This window comes from Neolamprologus brichardi, chromosome 23 (assembly GCF_056152115.1).
Source record: "Neolamprologus brichardi isolate AB-2024 chromosome 23, ASM5615211v1, whole genome shotgun sequence".
Classification (NCBI taxonomy): Eukaryota; Metazoa; Chordata; class Actinopteri; order Cichliformes; family Cichlidae; genus Neolamprologus; species Neolamprologus brichardi.
In genome coordinates, this window is record NC_142125.1 from 7,314,925 (window position 1) to 7,334,742 (window position 19,818).

Consider the following 19,818-nt stretch of genomic DNA (forward strand, 5'->3'; position numbering starts at 1 on the left):
TGAAGATAATGTTCATAATACCAGTTTCTATATGTGTGCGTGTATGTAAAGTGTATGCGTTCTTACTGGTGTGTAAATAAACTCCGACTGGAAGACGAAGGAAAAAAAACTAAACAAAAACATTTCAACTTGTGACGCGTTGTTACCACGGCACACTCTCTACTGTGGTTCTTCGAAGGAAGCCGCACAGCTACAAGCAGCTCGGCTGAACATCTTACCTGCTCTGCTGTTCAGACCATGGAGCCAACACTGCAGTCAAAACCAGCTGCAAAGCCCGCCGTCAAACGTCGCACCAGGACGAAGAAAGAAGAAGTGAAGGTATGACACCTAGCGACCACCGCGCATTGTTGCCAGGGCGGCTGCACTATTGCCCGCTGATGCCGTCATAGCTCACTTATTTGGTCATTAGCTGCTAACACAGAGGCTCCTAAACACCATATAGCAGTAGGTCAGGTGTAGTTTCTACAGCAAATTTTTGTTTTTTATATGTTGCAATTAAAGCAAAAAACAAGAGGAGACAATGTGTCGCCATGTAGTTGTTCTTTAATCGGCCCAAAAATTAAAAATAAACAGAGGAACTCCGGTCTGTTTCACACTGTGTGCTGAGCAAACTGGGAGGTCATCAGCATAAAGTTGTTTTTGGGTTTTTTTTTAATGGAAGTTAGACTAAATTAGGTAGGCAAACTCCCGCCATGTTGCTCTCTGTCGACCGAAAACACCTTGTCAACAGGTGTTGCTCATCGGATGTGACGTCACTGATTGGGATTTGAACGGAAGGCGACATGAAAGACCCTCATCTTTTTCATTGACTGTAGAAAACGTCTACATTTTCTTACCTCAGTGCTCATGACACATTTCATATTTCAGGCCATATTTAAGCAGATAAAACAGCTTCTTGTAGTATTGTATTGAATAACACTGAAGAAATACTCTCATTACCAAAATACACAATGAAATACTAAAAGTCTTCTAATATTTACAAATAAATTGTGGAAAATGGAATTACAGCCCTTTATATGTGATTTCATTTTTTCTTACAGAGATTTGCAAACCATTAACATCCTGTAACAAGTCATATTATTAGTTGAGACCTTTCGCACAAACTCTGAGGTAAATTACAAAACAGTAGCAGCCTGAACATTAAAAACCATCCTCATACTACCTGGAATAGAATAATAGTTTGTCATTGTTTTCCAATCATACATGAACCAGTGATAAAAACAAAAACAAAAAAACCAGTTAAAATTAGTCCTTTTACATGCACAGCGCCAAGAAACCAGCACTATGACAGTGAATTGGTTCACATAAAATGCAGTTACACCTTTAATATCAGTTTGTTTAGGAGCTGCTTGTGCTAGGTTGCTTATTAGTGAAGGAAGCGGCTCAGGTCCTCACGAATCTCAGCTTCATCCCAGGGTCCATGAATGTTGTCCTTGTGCCTCTGCAGCCTGACAAGCAGGAAAGGACAGAGCAGTGTTACACTTGCTAAAGCCAGGGTTAAGAGCACAGCTCCACCCAGTGTCTGAGACCCCAGACCTACTATCCCTCCAATGCAAACTCCCATGCACACCCCAGTAAAATGGCCAGGGGCGTTCTCCCTCAGCGTCTGCAGCAGGCAGGGCCACAGAGCAAACACCAGCAGGGCGCAGCTTAGCATGGCGAAAGTGTGCAGAGCTCCGGGTAACCTAGAGGCTAGGCACACCGAGGCAAACAGAGCTGCATTTAAAGAGAGGCTTCCAGGAGGCGATGGCTGGGCGTAAGGAAACGACACCAAATGGGCCAGCAGCATCAAAGCAGACATGGCGTACACAGTGTCTGTACTCACAGACTCTGTTAGTGTCTTAAGAACTGGCGAGAAGCCAAAGGTGAAGGAAAGGAAAATGGCTGCACTCTGTAAATCAGCCAGATGAGTGCGGGGTTCACCACACGATTCAACGCGAGATGTCAAGGCTTGATGAAGTCCATAACCCAGTAGGGCACAGATGAGGCTGGACCACAGCAACGTCTCAGGTGGCAGCAGACCCTGTGAAGAAAGCAGAGGTCTTTAATAACCCGCTCCATTTGGTAAAGACACTTTGTCCTTCAAAGATTGTGGGGGGGGGACCCAAAGCAGTACCTGCTCCATGTAGAGCCAGAGGGTGATAAAAATGGCCACACAAGACAGCTCCTGTCCTACAAATCCTGCTTCCTTCACTACAGCCCAGTAGCGGTACTGCCGGATGCCCTCGTTCCTGCGCAACTCCTCCAAGAACCGCTGGTCTACGTAGTTATCTGGAAAAGGCTGGCGTTCCCACAGCACCTTACGCCATGGCACAGCTGGACCTGGGGCACCATCTGGCCCCATCACCCTGATTTCAACACACAAAACACAGACGGTGGGGAGTTTGAGACCAGCAGGGGTGTTTCATCCACTACTTAAATGATCTGTCATACCTGCAATCTTTGTTATGTGGTTTCATATTGTGTTTCATTATTTGTGGTTTCCTCATAGTCTTTTGCACTGCTTACCCAGTAATGTCCCATTATAAACACATTATGTTTCTGAATATTGCACGACCGGAAAGCCCTTTGGTTAAAGTTACTACTGTTTTGTGGCATGACTTGACTCAAAGTGGCTAGGGGAATTTATCATTATTTTACTAAACATATTAAGCCTTACAGACAAGGCTTAAAGTAGCAGGCCAACCAGGGTCCTTTTTTGGGTTCATAAAAAGACTTCAAAAGCTCTAAAGCTGATATAATATTATGCTGTTTTTAGGTAGTTCACACACAGCTCTGTTAGCCAAACAAATGTTGGATCTGAACAACATTTGAAGAGTTTTCTTTGCTGTCAAGTGAATGGATATAATCTCGGAGTTTGTCTATTATAAAACTACTGGTTCTTCCGGTTTAAAAAGAGACAATAAGCCCGCGCATCTCCGGTACGCACGAGTGTAAAAACAATAATGTGATAAGTTAACTGAAATACCTACAAAAATATTTCTTAGGTGTTTTCCACCTACCTGGAATGTGGTTTTATTCAGCGCTGATGCTACAATCTCATCCTGACGGTATCCCGGAAGTAAAGCGCTTTAGCTGCAGCGACCCCTGTTCTTCTTCTTCTGGCGCTCTCTGACGTAGCTACACTGGCGTGCTGCTGCCCTCTACTGTCTGCTGGTCAGACTCTTCTTGACATTTTTACATGTCATTAATACAGTCCAAGACCTCTTATTATATATATTGTACGACATAATAATAATAATAATAATAATAATAATAATAATAATAATAATAATAATAATAATAATAATAATAATAATAATAATAATAATAATAATAATATGATAGCTCCACCTAAATGAAGAAAAAAAAAGAATAAATATTATAATCAAGCAAGGTGTAAAGAATAAATACAGTTTATTTACCTCTGCTCTCAGGTATTTAATCAACATCTGAAGTGAGTATTTGCTTCAGTGGTTGTTTCTAATTATTACTTGGATATTTTACATTCACAGCCAGCCCACTGAACATATTTGGGAGTGAGCTAGGAATATGGAGATTTAGCTCATCCCACAACCTGGGATTTCTCTTTCCACTTATTTCAGGGAAGTAAGAACTCCTCTTCCACCTTTCCCCACATATCCTGACTCAGTTCTTTAACAAAACTGTTTATACCAGATTGGCATCATGGAAGTCTGCATGCTAAATGTTTCCCTCTACTCCCATGTGTACTGGTACTAACATCATTAGAATTGCCTATTGTATACAGTATGATAAATGTTCGTATATGAAATCTGGGTTTGGATATAGTTTTCTCTTGCTCTCTTCATGAATGTGACTGCATCTTTGCAGGGAACCTTATGATCTGATATAATAATCTGTGGTTAGCATGCCACGCGCCTATGCTGAAAATGAAATTTTAGATCTGTGTATGAATTTCATCTGCGTTCACCAGTCTGAAAGGGTATGCCCCTTGATTTTTATTTATTTTTTTAATATGTCAGGATTCAAAAGTCAACTTTGGTATCTGTGAATAACCATGCTTTGTTTGAAAAGCACATTGGCGCTGTCCGTCCACTTTATGACAGTACCTTTTTTCTTTTGCAAGTTGCCTGTACTGAACATACGTGGCCCATTCTGTGCTGAAGTTATAAGACCAAACCCACAGACCGAAGTGGCTTCAAAAAGGTAATCAGGCATTTTAAAGTTCTAGGAAAATATTCTTAGAGTGGCAATAGTTTATGTCAATTTTAAAATTGTTTGTCTTGTTGATTGTGATATTAATCAATACGCTAATCTGTATCGTGATAATAACAGCTTCTCAAAGTGTAGACCACAGCCCCATGTCTCCCTGACAACAGCTCAGGCAGCCAGCAGTCATGTGAGCTCCAGCTCGGGGTCAAAGGAGCCACAAACGCCGACCACCACGGTAAATTCTGCCAACACAGAGAAACCCTGGGAAAGAACACCTAATTCCCTACATGGTTTCTACATTCTCTACCCGTAAGTATCATGAAACATGATATTTTGTGGATTGACTAAAGCAAGTAAGTTGCAGTAATGTTTTCATTCTGCTTCTTCCCACCGTGTTGCATCCACTGTACTTTGGAAGGGCCTGTGCTACTACACTACAAGAATGTCTGATCATCACATCTCTGCACCACCGCACCATGAAGGACATATTAGAAGCCAAGCAGCTTCACGGCAGGGTAAATTATCCTTACAGATACCCGAGGTATTCTACAGGCATCTGCATAACTGGTTTATACGCCCCGCTCATATGCAGTAAAACCAGGCTTGTTAGGGTATGCACAAACATGTCGAAATGATTGTAAAAGAAGGTCTATTCATAACGCTGTTTCAAAAAAAGGGTTTGGGTGCTTTGGAAAAAGATGATATTTACAACATATCATATGCTCCAAGTGAGAATCTTAAATTTTTTATTTTTATTTTTTTTATATATATATAAATAAATATTAAGTTGATTTGTTGCATTTTAACTTCCATAATTATCAAAACTGTTGTAAATTTGTATTTTTCTTTTTTTGGTGACTGCTGGTTGCCATGTAGCTACTATAATAGAGCCAGAACATGGTTTGCATTGTCTTACTGACCCAAGGAAGCCTTCTCTGAAACACACATAATCTAGATGGCAGCGTTTGTTGTGTGCCAAAATCTGTTTAGCAGATGCACAAGTTGGCCTTGCTGTATGCATGACCGCCCCTATATACTGTCACAGACGCTGGTATTTTTAACAGTACAGTGAGATCAAGCCAGATGGTCTTCTTTAGCCTGGAGAATACACCAACCAAGAAAAAGATCAAATAAAATTTTGAATGATTTGACAACAGCTCAGTTATCATTTAGCCAGGAAGTCTTGCGTTTTTAAATCTCTTTTGCTGAAATGTCCTGGGCCAAGAGAGGCAGTACACCTTGTACGGTTGCATGTAGTAGTTTTTCAAAGTATTCCTAAGCCTATTGAAACACTTGACACTTCTCTACGGGATGCTCTTTTTTAAAATGCCCATCCCTATTACTAATAAACCTAATTAGCTGTGGGAACATTTCACCAGATGTTGCCCTTGTCTCACCTTTTTTGAAAGATGTTACTGTCATTAGCATATGTTAACCAAAAAAATTTAAATTTCTCACTTTGAGCATCGAATATAATGGCTTTGCATTGATGACAAAGATAATTTGTTTTTAATCTACATTTGAATCACAACTCTTTGGGGTGAAATATAACACAACAGAATGCAGAGGTCAGAAAAAAGGTGAAGCTGTTTAATCTGCAGAAATTTTCAACTGCAGGATTTTAGCTAAATAAATATGATGCCACTTTCCCTCTTCTCCCACTGCTGTTTTATGACAGAAAACATTTCTCAAAGACAATGAAGCTGTAGACACAAACTTTTATTACTCAGTAACATAGAAATACTTTAAAAAAAAACACGTTCTTTTGTTTTTGTAGAATTCTGAAAGCATGTTAAAAATAGATCAAAAAATATTTTTATTACCAATACATCACTTATTAGAATCCAGACATACAGTATGTAAATACCAGTGACAGCAACCATACATGAGAATAAGGAAAAGCACTGAAACTGAGGCAGATGATGACTATTTCTCACAACCAGACATCCAATATTATTACAGGCATCCAAAGAATTTGTGATTGACATATGCACATACCGTGTGGCAAAATGTTATAACTGTAAACTAATTAGTTTACTCAGTTTGGTTTTATTCACTTCTAGCAAAAGATAGTGTAAATCACAAAGGCATAAACTCACTGTATGATCTTCACCTTACAGCACAAGGCAAAAATCAGAAGACTGCAACATGAAGCATCGAGCCAAGGTAGTGAGCAGCCAGGGTTCCACAGTGGAGATGAATAAACATCAATAAAAACTACAACCGCAGTAGCAGTTTAATACAATACAAGTAACAGGTAACAAACTGGTGTTATTCCACCTGTGTAGACTGTGGACCCATTTGTGTTTGCCACAATGGGGTTCTGTGGGATCTGAGGCAGTGCAAGGACCTGGAAAAGTATGTTGAAAAGAAAAAGAAAAAAAAAAAACACAAGGCAAAGGATAGTTTATGCATATTAAACCAACCAGTACATTGAAGTAGTGGCAATGACCTTCCAGATGTCACTCAGATAGAAATAGACTTCTGTCACAGGAGAGACGGGCAGGCTCAACATCTTCACACAGTAGGTGGTTGTAAGCAGACACCCAGCAGCAGCAGACAGGCTTCACAGCGGCGGCCACAAGTCCACAAATCACGGCAGAGGAGAGTAGGGCAGTAGTTATAAAGAGATTTGGATATGGCCCGTTTCCTTCTCTTGCAGTCTTTTGGGTGCCAAAGAGCAGCATTGCAGTGCATCCCTGTATTTTCAGTATTGGCATGAAGGGGAATATGTGGCTGAATTGTAACAACATAAATGTTTGTGGCAATAAGAAAAGTATTCAAAGGCCTCACCAACAGGCAAAAGGCTGGGAGCGAAATCCAAATGAATAAGGCATCTTATTGTAAGGGGAAGACACACTAACAGATTGGCAGCACCTCTCACTCCTATCTGACAGAAATAACAGGCCCCAGACCATTCCTTCATCTAGTTTAGCTTAACCAATGTTGAAATTAATTTTTTTTTTAAAAAGAAGAAAAAAAGAAGACATTTTTGCATTTGGCCTGGCTCCATTAGAAAAACTAGTTGCACTGTAAATGTGCTTCTTTCACTGATGAACTACAGCAGTTGGGGGGACCTATCAAACAAGAAAGTTTTTTCAAGAAAGACAGAGCTAGGTTGTATGTAAAGTTGAGAGTCATAAGTTTTTCCAAACCTGGGGTTTCCTTCAAGCTGCAACGGCCTAAAAGACCAGAGCAACAACTGTGGTAAATTGGCTCTTTATCATTGTGTGTGTGTGTGTGTGTGTGTGTGTGTGTGTGTGTGTGTGTGTGTGTATATATATATATATATGATTAAAAGTCACAAAAGGGGAAATCAGCTGAAAAAATCCATAAGGTTTTTGTGGGCAACTGTGTCAGTCTCTCTGTTTCACTCCATTTCAGGTTGTGTTATGTTCGAATTTTCCGTTTATCTTCAAACAGCGAGCGGACTAGGTAGACCTGAACCCCCGAGACCAGAACCATAGCAATGAGATTGACCACTGACCAAAAGTTCACCCTTTCAAAATTACTCTCCTGGATGTTTCGGTCACGAGCCTCGAACGCTCGCAGAAGCGTCTGGATCTGAGAGCTTTTACCCAGCCGAGCCTTCACATTGTTGATGGTGTCCTGAAGGAGAGGAGAAAAGCAGGTCATACTGAGGGAATCTGAGAAGAAAGCTAATAGATCCACTGTACTCTTTATGTAAATTTTACTTGACCAAAGTTAAACAAAAACAAAGCAGGTAATCAGAGTGAGAGTCTGAAATGGTGTTCCTTCCTCCTTGAAAAAAACTACTTCCTCAACAGCTGGGGGACAAATTTCCTACCTCTTACCAAGATGACAAGGCTATGTGACTTATGCCACAAATTTAGGCTATTTCTAGCAAATGAGTGGTGCAAGCTGAAACAATTGGCCACCCTCAGCCAGTAGGTGAGAGTTCATGACATTGTCCTTTCTTGTGACACACTTCGTGTAACTTTGCATGTTGGTGATGGATTATGTGCTATTTTGTTGGCAGTGTGTTCGGTCACTTTGCACCCCCCGTGTCATCCTGTGTGCCTGGATGATCATCTGAAATATCTCAGGCAACAGAGGGACAAAGTCTAAAAATGCAAGTGGGAATAAAACCAACACACTCTGAATCAAATTTAACCACCTACCATCTATCAGTGCTATTAAGGTTTAAAGCTCACACATTCAAATCTATTAAAACGACAGGTTTGGAATGTGTTAAATTTATTCAAACAAGACCAACTCTCACCATAATGTCTTCCAGCTTCATGTCCAGGATGTCTGTTCCGTGGACGTACTCCTTCCAGTCATCTGGGTCTTCATCTGTATCCATGTTGTCCAGGATCAACTCGAAGAAGATGAGCTTCTCAGAGACTGAGCTGAACGTGTTGTCAAAGCAGAACATGTAGTCTCCCTCCTCAGTGTCTAAGCTGGAAGAAAACACAAGCAGTAAGATCTTCCCCAAACACCTGAGTTATTAATGTCAGTTTTTAAATTCAAGATCGGAGCTACTTACGTGTGGACACCATCAGACTTGTGGTAGTCACTGAATAGCAGTTGGCCCGAAGGAGAGAAGACAGTGAAGTCTACATCAAGGCCTGCACCATCTAACACCTGCGGATGGTGGAGAATAGAAATAAATGAGAGGTGAATGGGGCTGAGAAAAACAGCAGGGTTTTTTTTCTCAGCAGTCCAGGTATTTTGCATAATGAAGATATTTGAACTTACTCAATATAAAAAGGGGTAATAAATAAGAACAAAAACAAAATAAGCCAAAGAAGCATTCATATCAGCCCTCAACCCCTGAGAAATTCACATTTGGTGTGGCTTACTAATGTTTGTTCTAACACATGAAATGTCAGGAATGTTGGTTTTTTGTAAGGAGTCTGACATTTATGCAGCTAAATAACAAACTAAAACCCTGTGACGTCACACAGGAAGAATAGATTCCGATTCTCTGCATAACCTACACACTGACCTGCAAAACAGGTTCCCAACAATATGAAAATCAAGGTGTGAACCAATTTACTTGTTGCTTCTTTTGCTCTGGATTTAAAACAGTAGTAAACAAGTGTAGGCTGCATGTGGTTTGAATGATGTAACTGAAGAAAGTATTCGCATCCTGTACTGAAGTAAAAGTACAAATGCAACACTTTAAATGTACTCCGTTACAAGTAAAAATAGCTATTGTCGAAATCATTACATTATACTTAACGTTTTAAAAGCATCACCCAAATTTTAATGGAACAGTTAAGTTTTACTGCTGTATCTGGTTTAAGTGGACTCCATTTGAGCTCTTTTTAAAATTCAAATTCAACTATTTTTTGAACATTGCGAGTATAATACTGAGAAATACCTTTAGAATTTCTGGCACCCAGTAAAATGATTATTTTTATATCTCTACTGCTCGGTAGCTTAACTGATAAAATAATCATTAGTCAAATAAAAGCTGTAAAGCATATAGCTACCAGTAAAACACTTCGAAATAAAAGTAGAACATTAGTTAGATATAGAAAGTATAAATACCTTAAACGTGTACCTGGCTAAATTGCCTAAATTATATTCCATTATTGGAATAAGTACCACAACTAAAGATCTAATCAACAGGTTTGACAAGTGTAATATGTCAACGCTGATTTGATTTGGCAGACAGCAGTGTGAAGTTTTGGGTTGACCAGCTAACCCCATACAAACCCCAAAACAACATCCCTATTTTATGAGGCTTTATGACCTGATATTCAATCTCCAGTGAGGCATCATTCTTCATGGTCTGGTAGAAGCACTCCTTTCGACCGGCGGGCAGAGTGAACGTGAAGTCGCTGTCAAGAGACTGAGAGAAGGCAGCCAGCACCACTAACCTCTCCGAGACCAGTGAGACAAACACGGACAGGACACACAAAAATACCCGGACCATCTTCATGGTCAAAGCCATGACCCTAAAAGCCCCAAAGACCCAGAAATGTGATTACAGAGGCCGGCCACAGTGCTGGTCAGTCAGCGGCTGTTAGCTACCTTCGTCCGAAGTTGACTTCTAGTTGAAATGTTCTGAAGATTGGGGACAGCTTAGGACCCCGCCGAAATAAAAATTTAAAAATGTGTTTTATAATTTGCTAAAAAAAATTTTTTTTATTTCACTGTTGATCCAAGTATCTGGTGTATGTACTTTTTTGTATGTACTACGTACGTGAAATAAACCACACACAATTAAAAAAAAGTCAGGCAAATTATTCAGGGCCTCAATGGAATTGCACTTTGGGATTTGTAGTCCTATTGTTCCATGCGGTATGAGCGTACGTAGAAAACCATCCTACTTTAAATGTGTTTTATGTGATAAATGAAATAAACCAAGACTTGTATTTGTTTTGATCTTTTTGTTTTCCACAAACGTGTAAGTGACGACGTGTTAACTTGTTAAAAGCAGAGTTTAAACAAAATCTAAAGTAGAAACGTGACTAATAGCATGTAAAAGTGTAAAATGTGTTTTTAGCGAACCAGATATTTTTGTTCTCTGGTTTCTTTATAGTCTAAAAATACAATAGAAACTGATAAGATTACAGTTAATATAATGTTCCATTATATGATATATAATAAATATAAAAAATTATGTCGGCAGAAAAAAAAAATTAGCCAATTTCTCATTAAACACCGATAACCATTTTCCAGGATTTAAAAAATATTTATGGGTTTAACAACTTGAAGGTGTTTTCCAGTGGTGAAGAAGGAAGTACACAGTGTACAATTTTTTTTTAAATGAATATAAGCTAATTTACAATTTAAAAAAAGTGTCAGGACTATATATTCACTTCGACACATTTCACAGTTGAGCAATAACTTTAACTATTGCATGCTTAAGTGATTTGCTTATCGAGAAATAGGTGACGCGTCCTGCTCCACAGCTACCAACTCATCCTCAATCGAAAGGGGTGGGGCTTTCAAATTAAACTAGTGTCGCTACACGCCTTTTCATTGGGCTACGATTTCTCAACGCTTATTTAATTGGTTAGATTTTTTAGCGGGGGTTGAACATAGCGAGATCCAGCTACTCGTCAACAGCAGTGGCCACAGGAGCCTAAAAAGAGGCGGACAGCTGGTCCGCATAATGAAAAATAGCACCCCCTCAAGTGTGGGTTTTGCTGTTTTTCATGTTTAAATTAACACAGGTACTTAAAGATTCTCTTCGGTGTGTTGTGTAGCCGTCATCCATTAGAAGAAAAACCCCAAGGAGCGAGGATGTTGGTCCCCGCGGGAAGATAATGAAGAGACTGCGCGTTTTGTTGGTGTGCCTCATTGTAGCTCGCCTGTGCTGGTAAGCTTTCATCGACATCTAATTCTACATCCTCACTATAATCAACATGTCAGGCAAAACACAGTCCTAACAATAGGTGGAGCAGGCTTTGTGATGCTCGTCCCCACGTAGTTTTGCTTGGTGTCTTCTGCCGCATAATATCCGTCAGTCATCAATGCCACTGCTACACAGCTAACATTAACAACGTGTTACAATCTGTGGCGTTTTCTGGACTTTCTTATCCAAAGAACAGCTCTGAAATCGTTTTGTTTGTACCCAACTTACTGATAAGCTTTATTTATTAAATGACTTAAATTATGTCAGAAGGTTTGGTAGCCAGCTGTTGACTAGCGGCATAGCTAGCTAACCTAAAAACCAATGAAGTCGGGCTACTTGTCAGGTAACATCAGTGACCACCAAGGCAAGCTGGAGGCGACCAACTAAACTCTTTATCTCTAAACTTTTTAATGCTAAAAAAAATCAGTCTATCTCCCCTTGATTTAAACTATATTTCATGACGGTTTATTTTCCAATGCCAAATCCATAAAGGCATCAACTGCTATCCTGAAATCGACCAGTCAGTCTGACCAGCTCATAAAAACTCTAGATGACATGTATGTTGTTGTCATATGAAACAAAAAAGCAGCTAAATCAAGGAAATGCTACCATTGTTTGTCCAATGATTTTTAAGTTACTACAATTATAAAACGTCGATGTCTCTTTGTATATTGTACAGAGAAAAATAAAACAATAAATCCCATACTCGCAAGAGCTACCTTATTGTAAAATCATTGTAAAATCACCGAACTTCTACATACTTAACATAGATTTAACAGAGACATATTGGAGATCTGTTTTTACATTCTGGTAAATAAGTTCCCCTCCTAAAAATGACAGAGGTCTGGTAGATTAATACAACTAATGAATTTGTTTAATCTCGGAGGCATGCAGCAGGTAACAGTACGCAGGGTTTGTGGAATGGGATTAGCAGTCTGGCTAAAGTGCCACCTTTATCCAGATTGGTGACTCAGAAGCAGGTAGCTGTCCAGCTTTCTCTGCCCTTCTGGTAATTTCTTTGTGATAAATATGTCAGTCTCACTTTATTTGAGACATAGGAGGAGAATGTAGATTAGTTTGCTCTTTAGGAGACTAAAAAAACCTAAAAAATAAATAAATAAAGACACATTTGATCTACGTGTAAATCCATCCATCCGTTTTCTTTGGCTTATCAGTGCTCAGGTTGTGGGTATAGCACAGCTTTTAACTTTTCCTGGGGGATACTGAGGTGTTCCCAAGACAGCCGAGAGACATGGTGTGTGGCGTAGGCCTCCCTTCGGGTAGAGAAGGAAATTTAAAACCCCCAAGCTGTACAAGAAAATTTCACGTTACTTAAAGTGTGTAGTACGTTTCCAGGAAATAATCACCTAATATTTGTGTTCCAAGATCCAGCAATGGTTCTGGTTACTTTCCTGTAATGGTTATTTGATTCACACTATTGACTATAGTGTTAAAGGAAGCATGTTTGTCCTTATTTCCTTAAAGCATTGAATTTTAGTAGTCATGTTTTATGGATCATACCAGGCATTCGTCTTATATAATGTCTTCATGAATAAGTAAAACTTGCACTCCAGCACTTAGTGTACTGTAGCTCCTTCATAGGGTTACATACTTTGAAAAAGAGTTGCATATTGGCGCAAGCAAACAAGCGCTGTTATTCTTGGATTGCAAACCTGGTACTTCATAGCTATTACACAAATAAGATTTGATTTGATTATGAATTGTTATTTATAAATTCCTAATTTAGTCATTTTAAGCACACTTTATATTCTTTTGTAAAGACCCAACATATTATGTAGCAAGAAAGCTAAATATTCCAGTAAGGCCCTTGCAAGTCAAGTGTCTGCTTGCCTATATTAATGGGCCCTTTTTCCACTTTCCCACAAACTAATGACAATGCTGCTACACGTACAAACTTCATTAGTAATGCAAACCCTTTTTAACGTGCAGCTTTTCACTCCTCTGTGCCAACTCTCACACGTCTTGGTAGGAGCAGAGAAATGGGGAATGTGATCCTTGCAGTAATCCAATGGTCTCCAAGGCAGCTGTGATTTTTTTTTTTTAGGCTTTGAAAAGGGGGCTTTGTATTAGATTGCTGGTAACAAGTGTCTATGGGTAGCTGTGTCATGATCATTGACCTGATGCTTTTAATAACTCTGCTTGTCCTGCTTCACATCACCAAGCCTGATGTTGTTTTTGTTGTTCTTTTATGGATCAAAATCTATGCTTTTATTTTATTTGTGTGTGCGTGTGTGGTTGAATTGTTGTCCGTTTTTATGGGGTATTTTAAAGCTGCTTTCCAGTACATCTCTATGCTGCAGTGCTCAGAGAAGCACAGCAGAAAGTGTTCTGCATGTGTCATGCTGCCCCTTCACGTGTGGTCAGCAACAGGGATCTTACTGTGCCCACAATAAGCTAGCTCAGACTGTTGACATCAGCATTGAGGGGAGGGGAGCGTGTGTGTGTGCATGTGCTCTTGACACCGTTTGCATGAAACTGCATATTTCCAGGTTGATTATCTGTAATGATAGCTTAGCAGATATGTATTTTCTTCCTATTTAGATGCTAACTTTAGCGCAGAGATGTTGTCTGAGTCTGGTGGTTCAGCAATTTTTCCAGGTTTAAAAACTGTTAGAACTTGTTTGACTTTCTGTTAGACAATTGGCATCTTTCTCTTAGTTGTATATTCTGGAAAATTACCCGAGATCCACAAAAGGTTTTCTTTATTTAATTTTTGGGGTGTGTACTCAACGCCCTTTACTGCATATATTGTCACCATCTCATTCTGTCCTTCTGAAGGATGGCATAGAAAGATTATTATTATTATATAACCTGATTAGTACTCAAGAGATACCTCTGAAACCAAGTGATCAGTTGGGGGGTTTCTATTATATTCCATTAGAGTGTAGATATTGTTAATCATCCAGTTGTTAACAAAATCAGCAAAACATACAAAGTTTTCGAACATGTGTTATTTAAATTGGGTTGTGTGCCGATGGTGTTGAATTTTACTCTACTGCCTTTTATGATTTTTATATGATTTTTTTTTTTTTAATTGTGCTGTTAACTTGGACTTTTTATATGTCATTATATTAGTGCAGTTAAAATTGCTTTAGGGTGCTGTGGTGTGTTATTAGCATCTGCTTGTGATGCCAAAAGACGTGTTTGTTCATTTGCGTTGGTGCTAACCCAGAAGGAGAACACATGCAAGACCAACCCGTTTACTTTCCTAAATCACCTGTAGAGTGAGGACTGTGTGGGTTTTAAGTTACCTTCTGCTTCTAGTGAATCCCAATTCACAGCTCCAGTCCTTGAGCAACTCTGAGGGTGAGGCTGTGTTTTGCAGTGCAAATATTTTGCTAGGAAGAAAACCTAATAGACGGCTCACAATGAGCAGTAGTTCAACAAATATAAGATGTGATAATTTTCTTTTCACTCTATATAAGCTGAAAGAGACAGACTGTCAGGCTTCAGACTGCTCTGAATGCTCAGATTCAGGCTTTAACTTTACGAAGTTAAAAAGTGAGGATTTACTGACGTTTAGCAAATGCAACTTGCAATCTCACCCACCTGATGCTCGTACCTTCTGTTTTCAAGAAGCGCCCAATCAGAAGGAATTTGGCTTTTGCGTAATGTGTTCTTAAAATGAGAGGTGCTAAAATTGCTTGTTTTGGATAGTGGGTAAACTGAGGGGCTTCACCAATGCCCAGTAAAAGATAAATGAGGATTACTTGGAGCACTTTCATACAGTGTTGTTCTACTAGGACAAAATGACAGAAGTGGAAATAAGTTTAATGGAGCTTTTGTACAAAAAAAAAAAATCTTCACTGTGAGCTCCAGTTTCTGTCAAATTTTGCTGTTAGGGATTCTGAGTGCCTTACAAAGAAGAAAGTCAGGATATAGCTTGTGGACATTCTTGTTATAAGAACTATGTGTTCTGCCCACATTGTAAAAATTCCCTTTTGGTGGGGGTAGTTGTTACATAATACAGTCCTCCTTATGTTCCCCACATGCACCATGAGTACACACTCACGGAGCACCCATACTGGGAACTGTAAGTAAATGTCACAGCAAAAACTTTGTGTGCGCTTTGGCTGTTTCAGCTGTGAAATGGGAGGCTTGTTGGACCGTAAATTGGAAGGTTACAAAGGAGGCCTTGAAAGAAGACGATAATGCTTACTGGGCGTTCTTGTAGCTCACCTCCTCGCAGCTATTCATTTCATCAGCTGGCTTGTGGCTGTACTGTGATGCGTCTGTGATTCAAAGAATGTAGCACAATGTCATGAGCTCATACATGTGTTACCTGCTCATCTGTCCACGTGAATGCAACTTGCATAATAGGAAAAGAATGGTCTGCAAAGATGCTTTTAAGGGCTATAAGTTTACATAGAGGTGTGCTATTTTGTTTTTTTTCTTCTTCTTTATAGAAGTTGGAGTCTAGGTTGAGTGTATACAAACATTGCTACTGCCTGCGCCTGCTCACTCACTATTTGGCACAGTAATTTGGGGGTTTATGGTAAGCTATTTACACTGTCTTTAATGACTGAGTTTAAACATAAAAACAAAACTTGCTAAATCTATGCATGTAGGAAGAAGGAATATATAAGTAATAATTTGTTTTGTAATGTAAGGGATTCCATCATGAAATATGCCAACTGGAGACCTGCTCATTGCTTCCATTAACTTGTTTTCTTACGCTTCACTTAATTTTTGAGTGAAAAGGCAGCTTATCTCAGCTAAGGTCCTATTGATTTCAAATGCTTGGTTTTAAAACGTTGAGGAATGTAACTGAACAGGTTTCTAAAGAGGGGGAATAAATAAATAAATCACAGCAAACATGACATTTGACCTAAAAGCCAGAAAAATCTGGAGTCATCCTTTTCACGTTACAAACCAAACCCAGGCACTATTGTTCGCAGCCATTTCTTTTGAGTTTAATCCAAACCTTTTACACAATGCGTCTCTTGCTTCTGTTTTTCACAAAAACAGGACAGAGCCAGGAAGTTTAGCTCGATCATTGTTTATTTCAGTCAGTATTGAGTAAAATAAATTGCTTTCTGAATTTGTTTTTAAACGGATCATTTTAAAATCATTTTTAAAATGCGTTTGTTTTCACAGCCAAAATGCACAGCTTGAATGCATAATTTTTGGAAGCTGTTGGTAATCTCACTTTGTCTCTGCTTGTCTCTACTGCAAGCCCAGAGAATAGAAGCTGAGTAACACAGTCCGAGTTTGTGTTGTTGTTGAACCAAGGTCTTGCCCTGCGGGCTGGTTGCTTTAGTTTTTATGTGAGGAGACAGAGCTGGACTGGCACTAAAGCACATGCCTTTGTTCCTGCCCACTGGCCATGGAGCCTGATGAGCACATAAAACTCTCTTGCTTTCTAGCCTTCTCATGTCGCAGCTGCATACCCCTCTGTATGCTAATGCTTTCTGCTGCCACTTTTTCTTTTAGCAGTCAACAACTGTGAAGTGTGCCACCAAGGCAGTGCTAGACAAAATGGTCTGATGTGGTTTATATAAAACTGCCCTGAACTTTTCTAGCCATTACCCAGAGTTGCTGCATGTTAAAATGTCCACATCAGTTGGAATCTGCATTGTGACTTTACCCCTGTTTTTCTTGTCTTTTGTTATAAGTTATGTGCAGCCCTTTCATTTACAGCAGTTTTGATTTTCCTTTGTTAAGATCAAGCCAACATGCCTGGAAAGAGAACGTTTAATCAACAAGGTCTGTGAGAGCTATGTAAACCTGTCCATTAACAGTTGCCTTCACCTGATTGTTGTCTCCAAAGCTCCAGTGGTCTCTAACCTGATCTGCTTTCTGTGACATGAGTGTCTGATACTTGCTGGCTCTCTTGTGCTCCCCATGGCTTCTATGCAGGTCTCCTGAGGTGCACAAAGCCACCTGGTTTGATCTCTGTTGTCCCTGTCTGCAACCATCTGGATGAATCTATGCCCATCACCATCTCCTTATTTATTTGCTTTACACTTGAATCATTAAAAAAAAAAAATCACCTTTGAAATTAGACTTTTAAAAACCACCAGTCCATTTGTTTTTGATCGTTTACAGGTAGCCAGAATAATTTTAATACTTTTTTTAGAGTTTTGCTGTTGTCAATCTGCCAACTTCACTTGTCAACTTGTCAATCAGAGCAACTTCAGACTTGGGTACTGCGTGATTTTCCTGACATTTTCCAGAGCTTATATTAAAATAGCTTTTGTCTTGATCTCTCACTTCCGTCACTTAAAAAAGATTTTAGTAATCACAATTAAAGTGTGATGTCCCTCAGTTGTATTCAGGACGTACAATACATATATGCATAACTTTAAAAAAAAAAAAAAAAAAAATTTAATCTCAGACCTGATGATATGAGGAGGAACGCATTTGCACAATCTTTCTTCACAAACATAATCATTTTCTGGGAAGTCGTTCAGTGAGCGCTGAATACGGGCCAACAGCCTGAGGCTTTATCAGTGGTTTGAAAGAAAATACTACTGTTTGCTGCGATGGAGAATAGTATTCAGAGGGTGGAGATTGAAAGGTTTTAACGGTGGAGATGTACGTCAGAAAACTAATAAAATATCACTGCATGTGTTTACTTGTATGACACAAGGGCATGGTAAAGGTTAGGGAGGTGATTCATTTCACTTGCTTTTCTAACTAGATCTCCTTTTCTTCTTGTGGTTACATTGTTTATGATTCCTGACTAATTAATGCTGCAAGCATTTTAAAGTATATGCTAAGTATATAATAAGTTTAAAATAATTCATAGAGGATGGTGTTTTATCTTCAGTTGTGTTATGGGTCTGAGGTCATTTGTAATAGCTGTATACAGTAAATACTCCCAAGTTTGGTGTATAAATTTCCTTTGCGTTTTCTTGCCCTTTTTGAGAAAGGTACTACTTTTTTCCACCCTGTGAAAATCTTCTGCTTCTTCTTTTCTCCCTTCCCCCCTCTCACTCACTGCTCTTCACTGTTTACCTTTTAGCTGCTACTGACAGGCTCTCATGCATGAGTTTTGTGTGTGTGTGGGACCATTTTTGTCTCCCTTTTTCTTGTTGGTATGGTTTGGTCTTCTAATGCATGAAGCGTGTCTGTCAGCAATTCCCAGCAGGAGGCCTTTTTTCCACAAGGCTTAGACAATTTTAAAGATAAAGAGATGTTTTGCTGGAGCTTGTACATTAAGAGAATATCATCAAATCTGCTTTACTTTACTAAATCCAAAATGATTAGATAAGCTATTATTATATTAAAAATCAACATATCACAGTACTTGTCACTTTCCAGTCTTTTATTTTTCAAACCCTTCTAGGTTTTTACAGGGTCCAGTTTGCAGTGAAACATCTACGTCAGATGTAAATGTTTCACCACGCTGCAGCACTTTGGTACACTTTGTGCCAAGTTGAATTTTTAATGGGTTTTTGTTCTCCTGCTGTGCTGGCTGATGTATCCATGCAGGCCAAGAATGCACATGTATTGTTGTATCCAACAGCCACCCATGCTAACTCTCACTGGCAAAGTGGCTTTTCCTATCAAATTGGATTATATCACATGAGTGCATCTTTCAGTCCCATTGGTCTGGGTCGATGGTCCTGATGTCTCATCGGCAAGCCTCTGTGGGACTACTGCAGTAATGTACAATGTCACTGCTGCTAATGGGATCTTTTCTCTAGTAGAGATTTGTGTTTATTTTTGGCTATAATAGTTTTAAAGCGTGGTGTCTAACAGTAAATATGGGTGTCAGCTCAGTTTTTAATTAGTTTTCCTTAGCCTCATATAGTTCCTTAGTCTTATAAAAATGAGTATAAACATATTTATGAAATGTCGAGGCTGAAGTAAGACAGACATAATTATTTATAAGCCATCATCATTCAGTGAAAATTAAATAAAATGCCCTTCTTACTAGGTTTAGTCCTATTTGATTATAATACAAAACTCAGTGTGGTATATTTTTGATGTATGATTTCCATATATGGAACACAGCAGGAGCTGAGCATTGGCAGCCAAAAAAACAAGTTAAAGCCTCCAATTTTCTCCTTGACTTTTTGGGTTAGTAGCACTCAGGACTAGCTGTTTATGTGTTTGCATTCATGCTAACCACTGCAGTTGAATTTCAGCAAAATTAAAAGGATCATTTTCATATTAATTTAGTTTTTTGTCAGACTTATAGGGAGCCAGATGGACAAAAAAGCCACATAAGACTCTGGAGCCCTGGGTTTGAAACCCCTGGGTTAGGCATTTAATCAATAACAATTATAGTATCCAGTTCATGAATGCTAAAGTGCAAACATTTTCTGCAGGTTTTTCAG

General features: G+C 39.1%; 4 protein-coding genes across 6 annotated transcripts in view; 2 read left to right on the forward strand and 2 right to left on the reverse strand.

Annotated features, from left to right (window-relative positions):
* The first annotated feature begins 144 nt into the window (after positions 1 to 144).
* LOC148096003 (uncharacterized) lies at positions 145 to 6,396 on the forward strand. Its single transcript, XM_087836484.1, has 5 exons — positions 145 to 318; positions 4,088 to 4,167; positions 4,297 to 4,482; positions 4,592 to 4,688; positions 6,294 to 6,396. Exons 1-5 carry the CDS (start codon positions 238 to 240, stop codon positions 6,375 to 6,377), a joined length of 528 nt encoding a protein of 175 aa, XP_087692610.1. The 5' UTR covers positions 145 to 237; the 3' UTR covers positions 6,378 to 6,396.
* On the reverse strand, positions 531 to 3,082 carry pigc (phosphatidylinositol glycan anchor biosynthesis, class C). Its single transcript, XM_006790140.2, has 3 exons — positions 3,003 to 3,082; positions 2,117 to 2,348; positions 531 to 2,023 (listed from the first exon to the last, which is right to left on the reverse strand). Exons 2-3 carry the CDS (start codon positions 2,342 to 2,344, stop codon positions 1,367 to 1,369), a joined length of 885 nt encoding a protein of 294 aa, XP_006790203.2. The 5' UTR covers positions 2,345 to 2,348; positions 3,003 to 3,082; the 3' UTR covers positions 531 to 1,366.
* tmed5 (transmembrane p24 trafficking protein 5) lies at positions 5,883 to 10,202 on the reverse strand. Its single transcript, XM_006790141.3, has 4 exons — positions 9,899 to 10,202; positions 8,684 to 8,781; positions 8,417 to 8,597; positions 5,883 to 7,782 (listed from the first exon to the last, which is right to left on the reverse strand). Exons 1-4 carry the CDS (start codon positions 10,097 to 10,099, stop codon positions 7,564 to 7,566), a joined length of 699 nt encoding a protein of 232 aa, XP_006790204.2. The 5' UTR covers positions 10,100 to 10,202; the 3' UTR covers positions 5,883 to 7,563.
* Positions 10,203 to 11,209: 1,007 nt separating this feature from the next.
* Positions 11,210 to 19,818, forward strand: part of suco (SUN domain containing ossification factor) — a 44,981-nt gene continuing 36,372 nt past the window's right edge. For all 3 annotated transcript variants that reach the window (XM_087836883.1, XM_087836884.1, XM_087836885.1), the window contains exon 1: positions 11,210 to 11,473. In XM_087836883.1, the coding sequence (XP_087693009.1) occupies positions 11,421 to 11,473 (53 nt within the window). In that variant the 5' untranslated portion in view covers positions 11,210 to 11,420. The remainder of the gene's footprint in view (positions 11,474 to 19,818) is intronic.